The 14,239-nt window shown below is 46.5% G+C and overlaps 1 protein-coding gene across 1 annotated transcript in view; it reads left to right on the top strand.

Moving 5' to 3' along the window:
* cubn (cubilin (intrinsic factor-cobalamin receptor)) overlaps positions 1–14,239 on the top strand; it is a 54,733-nt gene that overhangs the window by 31,121 nt on the left and 9,373 nt on the right. Inside the window, exons 36-56 of the mRNA XM_014157416.2 lie at positions 70–275; positions 555–736; positions 984–1,176; positions 1,271–1,468; positions 1,753–1,899; positions 2,258–2,448; positions 5,592–5,760; positions 5,967–6,141; positions 6,404–6,582; positions 6,846–7,052; positions 7,253–7,393; positions 9,147–9,334; positions 9,597–9,768; positions 10,095–10,298; positions 11,068–11,217; positions 11,517–11,638; positions 12,060–12,285; positions 12,526–12,713; positions 13,024–13,180; positions 13,285–13,434; positions 13,678–13,866. Of these exons, the coding sequence (XP_014012891.2) occupies positions 70–275; positions 555–736; positions 984–1,176; positions 1,271–1,468; positions 1,753–1,899; positions 2,258–2,448; positions 5,592–5,760; positions 5,967–6,141; positions 6,404–6,582; positions 6,846–7,052; positions 7,253–7,393; positions 9,147–9,334; positions 9,597–9,768; positions 10,095–10,298; positions 11,068–11,217; positions 11,517–11,638; positions 12,060–12,285; positions 12,526–12,713; positions 13,024–13,180; positions 13,285–13,434; positions 13,678–13,866 (3,734 nt within the window). The remainder of the gene's footprint in view (positions 1–69; positions 276–554; positions 737–983; positions 1,177–1,270; positions 1,469–1,752; positions 1,900–2,257; positions 2,449–5,591; positions 5,761–5,966; positions 6,142–6,403; positions 6,583–6,845; positions 7,053–7,252; positions 7,394–9,146; positions 9,335–9,596; positions 9,769–10,094; positions 10,299–11,067; positions 11,218–11,516; positions 11,639–12,059; positions 12,286–12,525; positions 12,714–13,023; positions 13,181–13,284; positions 13,435–13,677; positions 13,867–14,239) is intronic.

A 14,239-nucleotide genomic window follows, 5' to 3' on the forward strand; every position in this document is an offset into this window, starting at 1 on the left:
GTGTTATTACATAGGTCGTTACACATCAATGACTAAGCTATTAGTTATTATTTACCTCTCCTGTGCCAGTATGTTCCAGCTGCAGCCGAGTTCTGACTGTAACAACGATTACCTGGAGATCCGGGAGGGAAACTCTACAGGCGCTCTGGTTGGTCGGTTCTGTGGGGTCTCCCTCCCCTCCAACTACACGTCTCTGATTGGCCACATCCTGTGGGTCAAGTTCCGCTCAGACTCCTCTCTCAGCGGAGCTGGATTCAGAGCTACCTTCTCCCACTGTGAGTGTGTGTTGGGTTTTTGTGGGCGCGTGCATGCGTGTGTTCTACTGAGGGCCGTAGTGTCTTCCTGTACAACCCACTCTCTCGATGACACAATGCATCTCTTCAGATGCTTATCCGTTCTGTTAATTCCATGCCCAGCATCACATCTCTGTCGACGCTCTATCTTCTTCTACTGATGCAAAAATGCTTTCAATGACAAGATACAGTACTTTAGCTTTAGATGCGTCCAGTCATACTCGGTATGCTAAACACAGGACATGTGGTCTCCTTCTCCAGTGTATGGGAATGACATCACAGGTACGTCAGGACAGATAGCGTCTCCACTGTACCCCCGGACATACCCCAACAACGCAGACTACCGCTGGACCATCACTGTACCCGGAGACGATTACATTCAGATCCACTTCCTAGACATGGACATCGAGGACCTGTACGACTGCTACTATGACCAGCTTAAGGTGTGCGTCGTCGAGGCGACTGATTCTTTTGAAATGACCTCTTTCTTCCATAGAATTCAAAACATCCCCAAAAGTCATCTTCGTTTTGATATTAGGAAATGTTAGATCACTATCATACTTGAAAAACTCACTGTGAACATGAATAATCTCATACGAATGTTATATAAGAACATCATATCGGGAACCATAAACAGTTTCCCCAGTCTTTTTCATAACTTCTAACCTCTCTCTCTGTGTGTGTGGTCAGATATTTGACGGGCCCAACATCCATGCCTACTCCCTGGGGAAGTTCTGCGGTCTATCCCTGCCCGCCTCGGTCAGTAGCTCCGGCAGCACCGTGACTCTGGAGTTCCAGTCGGACACTGTGGTGGGGGGAAGAGGCTTCCTCGTTGAATGGTCAGCCATACAGAGCTCTGGACCCCTGCCCACCATAGCACCAGGTGTGTGTTTAAGCCAGTGGGTTTTTGTGCACCTGTCCGTGCACCCATCCATGTGTGTTACTATACTAATTTCTATCTCTCTCTCTGTATGTAGGTGCCTGTGGGGGGGCTCTGATGCCAGGCGACAGCCCCAGGTTCCTCTTCTCCCCCGGCTGGCCAGACAGCTATGGCCCTAACCTGGAGTGTACCTGGGTCATTCGTTCCCCTAACTCTATTGTGGAGTTCAACCTGCTGTCTCTGGACATGGAGGACTACCCCACCTGCTACTTTGACAGCCTGGTTATCAGGGATGGTGAGTGAGAGAGAGTGAGAGAGAGGCCTGGATCCTGTTCATTAGGCCACACTGTCGCAAAAAAATCGAGTATTTCTCATTGGACAAGTTCAGATAGTACCTGTTTGTTTCACTCTGTGTTCTTCTGTATCGTGCAAACTGAACATGACCATGGTCACTACCACAGCACTGTACAGTGTGTTCATGTTTTAGCTAAGCAAATGGACACGTCTCCTCAGTGAACACTGCATGTCCTTTCCTTTGTGTTCCTAATGTTTACCCCAGTGTGTGTTCTCCTCCCCCAGGTGAAACCAACCTGTCCCCCCTGCTGAACACTGTGTGTGGCCGTGAGCTGCCTGGTCCCATCCACTCTACAGGGGACTCCATGTTCCTCCGCTTCACCTCAGACAGCAGCGTCTCCGGGAAGGGCTTCAACGCTTCCTACTCCAAGGGTGAGCTCACTCACAACCCTCTCTGAAGCAATCCAATCACTGGAGGTTGTTGACCCTGCTAACTTGGTTGACATGTCATGTCGTTTACCCTGCTAATGTGTCATCGGTTGACATCTCATTCTCTTAACCTTGCTTGTGTCTTATTGGTTAAAATCCCATGCTGTTGATTTCATATTGGTTTGTATCATAGGTTTTTGATCTTCCTGGATTCTGTTTCTCTATGACTTTGACAATGCAGATCATTCTGATTTCATAGAGGTTGAAATCATTGACTGTATTTATCTAAAGGATAAAGAAAACTCTCAGTATGTCTTTGACAAGTGACAATAAAGTAATTGTTTTCTAATTCTCCTTCTAGGTTGTGGTGGTCTGCTGCACGTGGACAGGGGTGTACTCTCCACCCCGCGATACCCCGAGAACTACCCGTCCAATCTGGACTGTAGCTGGCACGTGATGGTGACCCCAGGCTTCAGAGTGTCTGTTAACATCCAGAGCCCGTTCCAGGTCCAGGGCTTCGGCACCGCCTGCAGCTCTGGAGACTACCTAGAGGTGAGAGACGGTGCATTTGGGAAGTATTCAGACCCCTTGACTTTTTCCACATTTTGTTCCGTTTCAGCCTTATTCTAAAATGTATTAAATTGTTTCATTCAACACACAATACTGACAAAGCAAAAACAAGTTTTTAGAAATGTTTGCAAATATATAAAAAATAAATATTATATTTATATAAATATTCAGACCCTTTACTCAGGACTTTGTTGAAGCAGCTTTGGCTGCGATTACAGCCTAGAGTCTTCTTGGGTATGATGCTACAAGCTTGGCGCACCTGTATTTGGGGAGTTTCTCCCATTCTTCTCTGCAGACCCTCTCAAGCTCTGTCAGGTTGGATGGGGAGCGTCGCTGCACAGCTATTTTCAGGTCTCTCCAGCGATGTTCAATCCGGTTCAAGTCCGGGCTCTGGCAGGGCCACTCAGGGATGTTGTCTTGGCTGTGTGCTTATGGTCATTGTCCTGTTTGAAGATGAACCTTCGGCCCAGTCTGAGGTCCTGAGCGCCCTGATGCAGGTTTTCATCAAGGATCTCTCTGTACTTTGCTCCGTTCATCTTTCCTTCGATCCTGACTAGTATCCCAGTCCCTGCCGCTGAAAAACATCCCCACAGCATGATGCTGCTACCACCATGCTTCACCGTAGGGATGGTGCCACTCTACCATAAAGGCCTGTTTGTTGGAGTGCTGCAGAGATGCTTGTCCTTCTGGAAGGTTCTGCCATCTCCACAGAGGAACTCTGGAGCGCTGTTAGTGACCATTGGGTTTTTGGTCACCTCCCTGTTCTTGGGGACTTTCAATGCCGCAGACATTTGTTGGTACCCTTCCCCAGATATGTGCCTCGACAATCCTGTCCCGGAGCTTTACGGACAATTCCTTCGACTTCATGGCTTGGTTTTTGCTCTGACATGCACTGTCAACTGTGGGACCTTTTAAAATATAAAGACAGGTGTGTGCCTTTCCAAATCATGTCCAATCAATTAAATTCACCAGAGCTGGACTCCAATCAAGTTGTAGAAAAATCTCAAGGATGATCGATGGAAACAGGATGTACCTAAGCTTCATTTCGAGTCTCATAGCAAAGGGTCTGAATACTTATGTAAATAAGTTATTTTCAAAAATTTCCTGAATATTTTCCCAATGCCCTGTAATAGAGTCAAATAGAATAGAGTAGAGAAGAGAAGAGCATTGCCGAGTAGAGTAGAATATAATAAATTAGATATTAGATTAGAGAAAAGAGTATAATATAGTATAATATAATTGAGTAGATATTGAATATAATATTTACTAACATCAAATGCATTGTGACATGTTTATATTATTTTATATAACTTGTATAGTTGTATATCACATCAATGGATGCTGCTTAGACAAATAGTTATTTGAAGCATGATCAGGTTGATTATAAACTCAGCAAAAAAAGAAACGTCCCTTTTTCAGGACCCTGTCTTTCAAAGATCATTTGTAAAAATCCAAATAACTTCACAGATCTTCATTGTCAAGGGTTTAAACACTGTTTCCCATGCTTGTTCAATGAACCATAAACAATTAATGAACATGCACCTGTGGAACGGTCGTTAAGACACTAACAGCTTACAGACGGAAGGCAATTAAGGTCAAAGTTATGAAAACTTAGCACACTAAAGAGGCTTTTCTACTGACTCTGAAAAACACCAAAAGAAAGATGCCCAGGGTCGCTGCTCATCTGCGTGAACGTGCGTTAGGCATGCTGCAAGGAGGCATGAGGACTGCAGATGTGACCAGGGCAATAAATTGCAATGTCCGTATAGTGAGACGCCTAAGACAGTGCTACAGGGAGACAGGACGGACAGCTGATCATTCTCGCAGTGGCAGACCACGTGTAACAACACCCGCACAGGATCGCTACAGCCGACCATCACACCTGCTGGACATGTACCGGATGGCAACATCAACTGCCCGAGTTACACCAGGAACGCACAATCCCTCCATCAGTGCTCAGACTGTCCGCAATAGGCTGAGAGAGGCTGGACTGAGGGCTTGTAGGCCTGTTGTAAGGCAAGTCCTCACCAGACATCACCGGCAACAACGTCACCTATGGGCACAAACCCACCGTCGCTGGACAGGACTGGCAAAAAGTGCTCTTCACTGACGAGTTGTGGTTTTGTCTCACCAGGGGTGATGGTCAGATTCGCGTTTATCGTCGAAAGAATGAGCGTTACACCGAGGCCTGTACTCTGGAGCGGGATCGATTTGGAGGTAGAGGGTCCGTCATGGTCTGGGGCGTTGTGTCACAGCATCATCGAACTGAGCTTGTTGTCATTGCAGGCTTTCTCAACGCTGTGTCCCTTACAGGGAAGACATCCTCCTCCCTCATGTGGTACCCTTCCTGCAGGCTCATCCTGACATGACCCTCCAGCATGACATTGCCACCAGCCATACTGCTCGTTCTGTGTGTGATTTCCTGCAAAACAGGAATGTCAGTGTTCTGCCATGGCCAGCGAAGAGACCGGATCTCAATCCCATTGAGTACGTCTGGGAGCTGATGGATCGGAGAGTGAGGGCTAGGGCCATTCCCCCCCCAGAAATGTCTGGGAACTTGCAGGTGCCTTGGTGGAAGAGTGGGGTAACACCTCACAGCAAGAACTGGCAAATCTGGTGTAGTCCTTGAGGAGGAGATGCACTGCAGTACTAAATGTAGCTGGTGGCAACCCCATATACTGACTGTTAGTTTTTATTTTGTCCCCCCCTTTGTTCAGGGACACATTTTTCCAGTTCTATTAGTCACATGTCTGTGGAACTTGTTCAGTTTATGTCTCAGTTGTTGAATCTTGTTATGTTCATACAAATATTTACGTTAAGTTTGCTGAAAATGAATGCATTTGACAGTGAGAGGACGTTTCTTTTTTTGCTGAGTTTATATAGTGAATGAACCAGTCTCCTAAATGATTTTTAAAGTCACAGTTATTTACTACACTACACATAATATACTACACCTTGTTATAGCCAGGAAGAGTGATTTGCTCTGACAGATTCAATTTACCCAGTGAGTGATATGGATTGTAACATGACCCTTACCCCTCTGTGTGTGTGTGTGTGTGCGTTACTGTGTGTGTGTGTGTGTGTGTGTGTGTGTGTGTGTTCAACCCGCCGCCTCTCTGTCTTAGTTGAGGAACGGTCCGGATGCCTCAGCCCCCTCTCTGGGGGGTCGTCTGTGTGGCACCAGCCCCCCTTCCATCACCCAGACAACAGACAACAACCTCCACATACGATTCATCTCAGACGCCACCAACGAGGGCAGTGGCTTCAAACTGATCTTTGAGGCCCACAGCCAGGGTGAGACTGTAATAACAGTAAATTGTTATAACATGTTTATAACACAGACAATCAAAGGTTTAGATAGAAACACTAATGTATGTTATTACATGACTGAGACATCACTGTATTTTGGGCTTAAGAGCATTGAAGTCGAAGTGTATGTGAGAAAATACTTTCTGATTTCTAGATTTTCCGAATCACATGTATTTCCTCTCCTCCTGTAGCTTGTGGAGGAAGCATTGTGTTGAGTTACTCAGACCCTCCAGGCTATATCACGTCACCCAACTACCCCCAGAACTACCCCCAGAACATGGACTGTATCTGGGTCATCACCGTGCCCAACAGGGAGTCTGTCCAGATCGACTTTGATGAGGAATTCTACATCGAGCCTACGTCCAAGTATGAAAATGTCCCATTTGATATCATCGTCATGTTGTAATTCTTCATCATGTTTCTTTTTACTTGTACTTTTTATAAGTTCTTATGTCACATTTCTTATATACGAGTACAGAACGCCATATGTTTCTTATATATGAGCACAGAGTATGACAGTGTTTCTAATAGACTGGATCCAAGAGCTATATATTGTACCATTCTGTTGTTGTTCAATTGTTTGAAGGAAACAATTTAATGAGATTTACCCCCAATGTTTTGTCATCAGCTGTTTATATGACTACGTTGAGCTCCGTGATGGTGCCACCTCTGATGCTAACCCCCTCGCAAAACTGTGTGGCAACACCAGGCCCTCTACCGAGCATTCCACTGGCTCCACCATGTACCTGCGCTTCCGCACAGACGCCAGCATCACACACAAGGGCTTCAAGGCCAAGTACTCCATCGGTGAGTGTGTGTAACTCGAACAGAATCAACCCACTCCGCCACGCTCTCTAATACAGTCTCGCACACGCTCACACACTCACTCAAATACACTTTACCACCTACATAGACCATGAACCCTTTCAGTGGGCATGTTACAGTATCAAACATATCTCAGAAAGCAGATGTATTTTGCTGCCTCTTCTACAAGATACAGGAGATGCAGGAGATACTTGGAATGACCCGGATCTCAATCTCAGTTTTTTGGTCTTTTCAATCCAAAACAGCCACGTGTGGAGGCACATACACTGGCCAGAGTGTTAACCTTAAGAGCCCAGGTTTCCCTGCGAACTACCCAGACAGCTTAACCTGTGAGTGGTACCTGGAGGGCCCTACAGGACACTACCTCACCATCAGCTTCAACAACTTCAGCCTGCAGAGCACAGTAGACTGCAGCGGTGACTATGTCGAGATACGAGAGTACAATGCCTCAGGTAACCTGTTCTATGTTTAGGGATTCTTAACATGTTTCTAGCAATGTTCTGCCTAAAAATGACAGCGGTGTGTGCACATACAGTTGTGTTATATCTCTTTTCTAAGAAGTCTAATTCAGTTTGTCAATTTGTGTAATTCATTTTGTCTAATGTGATGAAATAAAAGTTGACGAATGTGTTGCCGGTATGTCCTGTTCCAGGGCGCTTCCTGGGAAAGCATTGTGGGAACAGCATACCTAGCCCTATGGAAACAGGAGACAGCTTTGCTTATGTCAAGTTTGTCAGCGACAGCAGTGTAAATGCCCCAGGATTCACTCTGACCTTTGTGGGCAGTGTGGAAGGTACAAGTCAATTAATTTAAGACTTACAGTGCATTCGGAAAGTATTCAGACCCCTTTACTTTTTCCAAATTTGGTTACGTTACAGCCTTATTCTAAAATGTACACATAATACCCCATAATGACAAAGCAAAAACAGATTTTTAGAAATTTTTGCAAATGTATTACAAATAAAAAACTGCGCTCGATCACACATAGTATTCAGACCGTTTACTCAGTACTTTGTTGACGCACCTTTTGGCAGCGATTACAGCATCGAGTCTTCTTGGGTACAAGCTTGGCACACCCGTATGTGGGGAGTTTCTCCCATTCTTCAGATACTTTTCCCAAAGCCACTCCTGCGTTGTCTTGGCTGTGTGCTTAGGGTCATTGTCCTTTGGAAGGTGAACCTTCAGCCCAGTCTGAGGTCCTGAGTGCTCTGGTACAGGTCTTCATAAAGGGTCTCTCTGTACTTTGCTCCGTTCATCTTTCCCTCGATCCTGACTAGTCTCCCAGTCCTTGCTGCTGAAGAAAAAAAACAGCATGATGCTGCTACCACCATGCTTCACCGTAGGGATGGTGCCAGGTTTCCTCCAGACGTGGTCCCGTGTGGCTCAGTTGGTAGAGCATGGTGTTTGCAACGCCAGGGTTGTGGGTTCGATTCCCACGGGGGACCAGTATGGGGGAAAACATTTATGAAATGTATGCATTCACTACTGTAAGTCGCTCTGGATAAGAGCGTCTGCTAAATGACTATAATGTAAATGTAAATGTAGACGTGCCGCTTGGCATTCAGGCAAAGAGTTCAATCTTGAAATCATCAGACCAGAGAATCTTGTTTATCATGGTCTGAGAGTCTTTAGATGCCTTTTGGCAAACTCCAAGCGGGCTGTCATGTGCCTTTTACTGAGGAGTGGCTTCCGTCTGCCCACTCTACCATAAAGGCCTGATTGGTGGAGTGCTAAGAGATGGTTGTCCTTCTGGAAGGTTCTCCTATCTCCACAGAGGAACTCTAGAGCTCTGTCAGAGTGACCATCGGGTTCTTGGTCACCTCCCTGACCAAGGCCCTTCTCCCCCGATTGCTCAGTTTGGCCGGGTCTGCTAGCTCTAGGAAGAGTGTTGGTGGTTCCAAACTTATTCCATTTAAGAATGATGGAGGCCACTGTGTTCTTGTGGACCTTCAATGCTGCAGAATGTTTTTATACCCATCCCCAGATCTGTGCCTCGACACAATCCTGTCTCGGAGCTCTACGGACAATTCCGCGACCTTATGGCTTGGTTTTTGCTCTGACATGCACTGTCAACGGTGTGTGCCTTTCCAAATCATGTCAATCAATTGAATTGACCACAGGTGGACTCCAATCAAGTTGTAGAGACATCTCAAGGATGATCAACGGAAACAGAATGTACCTGAGCTCAATCTAGGTGTCTCATAGCAAAGGGTCTGAAATACTTTTTGTTTTTATTTTTTATAAATTAGCAAATGTTTCTGAAAAGCTGTTTTCGCTTTGTCATTATGGGGTATTGTGTGTAGATTGTTAAGGAAAAACAAGATTTGATCTGTTTTAGAATAACGCTGTAACGTATCAAAATGTGGAAAAAGGGAAGGTCTGAAAACTTTCCGAATGAGCTGTGTGTGTGATTTCTGTGTCATAGCTTTGTGTAGTATTGGTATTAGCAGTGAAAATGACTGACTGACAGTAAAAGTTAATAAGCTGTGTTGATGTTAACAACCCGTTCTTTTCTTTCTCATTCTTTCCGTCCTGTCCCCCTACAGTGTGTGGAGGTGAGCTGAACGCTCCCTCGGGGACCATCTCGTCCCCTAACTATCCCAACCTGTACCCTCACAGCCGTACGTGTCGTTGGGAGATCACTGTGGTCCCGGGGAGAAGGGTCACTCTCACCATCAACGACCTTCGGCTGGAGGGCACCAGCAGCAGCAGCTGCTACGCCGACTATGTGGATGTGGGTCTCACTTATCTTTCAGCTTCTCTTCTTTTAGGTTCACTTTTTCATCATTTAAGTCGGTGTGTTGTTTTATTTTCTCATTTGCCTCCACTTGCTGTGTAGTCATATCATCTAAGATTAAATTCTACTCAATTCTTCTAGCACATAATCAGCCAGGTCACAATCATGGTTCTTTCCATGCTTCCAGTATGACGTTATCGGTTCTAATGCAGTTCTAATGGTTCTAACTGGTTCTGATGGCATGGTTCTGCTCCCTCAGGTGTTAAACGGCGTGGCGGTAACCGCCCCTAATATCGAGCGGTTGTGTGGCACCGTGCCAACAGGCTACCAGGTTAAGTCGTCAGCAAACACCATGACTGTAGTGTTCCGTACCGACTCCTCTGTCTCCAATGGAGGCTTTACAGCTACCTACTCCTCCAATGAAGATGCATGTGAGTACAGCTTTACTCTCCTCTTCCTCGCAACTTTTCCCAGGATGTTAGTATAAGATCATGTGTTCTCAGTCAACCTACAGTACCTACCTGGTAAAATAAGGGTTAATAATAAAGGCGGCCATTGCAGTTTTAACCTCTTTCAAAGACATTTAAAGACACTTTTTATGCAAAGTATGTCTTTAATGTGTAAAGTGTGTTGCCATCCTCATAGGGATGTTAACATTTGGATTTGAATTATCAGAACTGCTCTCAAGTGAAATATCATACATTTAAAATACCCTTCAGTGCTTTCTTGTTCTAAACCTCTATGTCCTTCTCCATAGTGTGTGGTGGCATCCTCAATGACCCAGCTGGAGGTAACTTCACCTCCCCGGGCTACCTCACCTCTAACTACAGCAACAACCTGAACTGTGAGTGGCTGATCCAGAACCCTACACAAATCAACTCGTCCATCGTGGTCATCCTAGAAGACCTACACCTGGAGAACCATCAGACCTGCAAGTTCGACTACATAGAGTTCCGCCTCGGTGAGTCACAACGCTGGATGTGTCGTTTTGCTAATCGAAGAATATTTACGTTCGTATCCAAAGTAACTACTCATTGGGGCGGTTTCACAGACACAGATTTAAGCATAGCCATAGAAAACAAAGATATATATATTTTTTGCATTTAAATTTTACCCCTTTTTTCTCCACAATTTTCTATCTTGTCTCATCGCTGCAACTCCCCAACGGGCTTGGGAGAGGCGAAGGTGGAGTCATGCGTCCTCCGAAACATGACCCGCCTGACTGCACTCCTTAACACCCGCCAGTTTATCCAGGAAGCCAGCCGCACCAACGTGTCGGAGGAAACACCGTTCAACTGGCGACCGGGGTCAGCCTGCAGGCACCCGACCCGCCACAAGGAGTCGCTATAGCGCGATGAGCCAAGTAAAGCCCCACCTGCCAAACCCTCCCCTAACCCGGATGACGCTGGACCAATTGTGTGCCGTCCTATGGGACTCCCGGCCACGGCCGGTTGTGGCACAGCCCGGGAATGAATCCGGGTCTGTAGTAACTCCTCTAACACTGCGATGCAGTACCTTAGACCACTGCGCCACTCGGGAGGCCCTAAAAAGCACTTTTAATGGAGATTCTTCATTGAGCTTGCTTTTTATTCCAGGACTAATCGTAATCTATGTCTGGGAAATTTCCCCTAAGTGATAAAGACAAGTGATTATGTGCCTAACCTTTCTGTAACTGATCCCCAGAAACAGGCTGTGTGACTGTGTGGATGTTGTGCATCTTCCCTTCCTAGGTGGCTCTAGCGGGGAGCTGCTGGCCCAGTTCTGTGGCCAGACCACTCCTATGATTCCCCTGGTGGTGTCCACCCCAGAACTCTGGGTCCACTTCCAGACCAACCAAGCTATAGGAGACCTGGGCTTCAAGGCCAAGTACCTATTCTCCGGTGAGCTTAGCCCCATCTCTCACGTACAGTTCCTCAATGTCTGTAAACTCAACATCTTGTGGTCCAAGCACCACTAGTTTTATTCTGAGGGATATCAGACACAGATCGATGCTCCACTAAGGCAGCAAGATATGAAATGTAGCATTACAATCTTCATAACCTCTCCATCGCCCTATATAGTGTGGTGGTTGGTAGACTGGGGAAGGAAGTATAATCCTGCCTTCCCAAACATTTACCTTTTTACTCAGCCATTGTGTCTAGCTCCTAACCTCTACCTCTGTCTCCTTACCTCCCTATAGAATGTGGTGGTTGGCAGACTGGACAGGGAGGCGTAATCTCCAGCCCTGCCTACCCTAACCTCTACCCCAGCCCCAGTCGCTGTGCTTGGTTACTGGAGGCCCCTGAGGGCCACACCATCACTGTGAGTAGTAGAGAATCCCTCAGCAGCACGTCCTGGAGCTGGGTTAAATCTTGTGTGTGTGTGGTTTGGTAGCTAAAGTTAGCTACATAGCTAACACTGTAACCAATATCAATCAGCATGTGAACTAGCTAGCTAGCCGTATTGGGAAGTGAAGAGGATTTGTGATGCGTTTCTCTAATGTCTTCTGGTAGATGGTGTGATTGTATATTTGTTTACCTGGATGGTCAATTTCTTAGGTAATAGTGACATTAATAGTAACATTGATGTAGTGTATCGTATTTATGCAGAGCTGGTGCTATAAATTGGATGGTATAATATAAACTAAACTTGTGCAACACAAACAGCCATCACATACCATACAGATTTACCTTAAAAAACATTCAAACCAACCCCTCCATTTACCCCCTGTTGTCCCTGTCAGCTCACCTTCAGCTACTTCAACCTGGAGCCTCACAATACCTGTGGATGGGACTCTGTCACCATCTTCAACGGGGGCTCCCCAGGGTCTCCTGTGATTGGCCAGTACTGTGGAACCACCTCCCCGGGAACCATCCAATCAGGGTCCAACAAGCTGGTGGTGGTTTTCCTGGCCGATCACTCAGTGTCCAGAGGAGGGTTTGTGGCCACCTGGTCAACTGACACCTCAGGTAGGCTATGGGCCGATGAGTGACCAGGATGTCATCTTGGCCAAGGTTGAGGTCAACGCAGGGAGTTAACAAAAATTCCAAGTCATTTTAAAAAGCAAGGATGGAAATCGGACTTGGAATTTCAGTTTACTTTCTGGATTAACTGAATTGAAATGGAATTCACCCCAGCCCTGGCCTTGGGATTGTTCTGTGATAGTGTGATATGTTGTGAAAACAGGATGTACTGCTGTATCCCTACAGGCTGTGGAGGAGTGATACACGCTGACACTGGCGTCATCAAGTCTCCCAACTACCCCCAGAACTTCCCTGCCAACATCGAGTGTTCCTGGACCATCATCGCCCACGAGGGTAACCACCTGGAGATGAACTTCAACTCTGACTTCCAGATCCCTGATGCCAACGGGCAGTGCCAGAGCAGCTACATCAAGGTGAACACACCCTATTGAACCTCCTATCTCCTACACTTGCTTGATAAGATTGTGCCCTCTATTAAAATAGCCTTTGGTATTGCAAGGTTGATGCTCCGTTGACATCTTATGACTAAAATAATGAACCCAAGGAGTGGGAATTATTTTGTATAATGGTTCTGTGCAGGGGTGTGTGGTACGCCACTGGTTCTGTGGTCTGCTAGCTGCAGGGTGTGACGGCACTGATCCAGTCGACATCATCACTCCCTACTGTACAGTACATACTGAACATAACGTCTGTTTGTTACTATCTCTGTGGTATTACCTGTAGGTGTGGTCAGGTGATAGTGACACAGCTGATGGACTGCTAGCTACAGGTTGTGGTACCACCGCCCCAGCCCCCATCATCGCTCCCTACAACACCATCACCACTAGGTTCCAGTCCACTGGAACCCCAGGAAGAGGCTTCTCAGCCAACTACATCACACGTGAGTAGAGTACTACTAGTGTCTGTTAGGTACACATTTACAGTCGTAATATATCAGTGTATTTTAACTACTATAAAGTTCTCTCTGTTGGCGTCTTCTCTCAGGGTGTGGAGCTAACTTCACTGCCCCCACCGGCCGGGTGGTGTCGCCCAACTACCCAGCCGACTACCCCTTATTCTCCGACTGTAGTTACCTCATCGACGTTGGACCCCAGACTGTTATCATCCTGGAGTTCCGCACCTTCCAGGTAGAAGGTAAGAAGAAGGACCATCTAAATGGTCATCTTGGCTCTCCTGCAACATGATAGCTGTGTAACAACAACTGCACAAGAGATTTGTCTCTAGCTCTTTGCTGTTGAGAAAGTCAGCCCGATATGCTGCTTCCGAAATGTGTGTCGCTTATTCTACCTTCAAATCGCATTCATAATACTATGATTCTTTTTACAGTTATTTTCCCCCCATGTTGTCCTAGCCTGTGTCCTTTGTGTCCTGTCCTAGCCCACTCCACGTGTATGTTTGATGGGGTGAAGGTGTACGGTGGTACCCACCCTACGGGGACCCCTGTAGCCACAGTGTGTGGCAGCTCCATCCCAGGGCCCTTCAGCACCCTGGGACCCATGCTGGTCAACTTCTACTCCGACTCCATCATCAACGACAACGGCTTCCTGGCTGAGTACAGAGCTATACGTGAGTATCATGCTTCAAGTCTGAGGCCCAATTCTAAATCAACCCTTGGACCCTAAGCCATCTACCAGAGGTGTCAAACTCAATTCCTGGCCGTGCCTCTGCTGGTTTTTGTTATTTCCAATTTAGACCTAGACAACAAGGTGAGGAGAGTTCCTAACTACCTTCAGAGGACTGGAGTTTGACACATTTGCTGTATGTACTTGAAAAGATCTGAGAAGATTTTATTTATGTAAGCAAATGTGGTGAAACGTCCACCTAGCTTACAAAAGGCAAGGGGGAGCTATTACCATATTGAGTATTTGTGCGTTCTGGCCCTGACTGGATCTGTCTGGGCCTCTGGGCTAAGAGTTTTGGGCTTTTGGCCTCATAGTTC

This window comes from Salmo salar, chromosome ssa19 (genome assembly GCF_905237065.1).
Source record: "Salmo salar chromosome ssa19, Ssal_v3.1, whole genome shotgun sequence".
Taxonomy (NCBI): domain Eukaryota; kingdom Metazoa; phylum Chordata; class Actinopteri; order Salmoniformes; family Salmonidae; genus Salmo; species Salmo salar.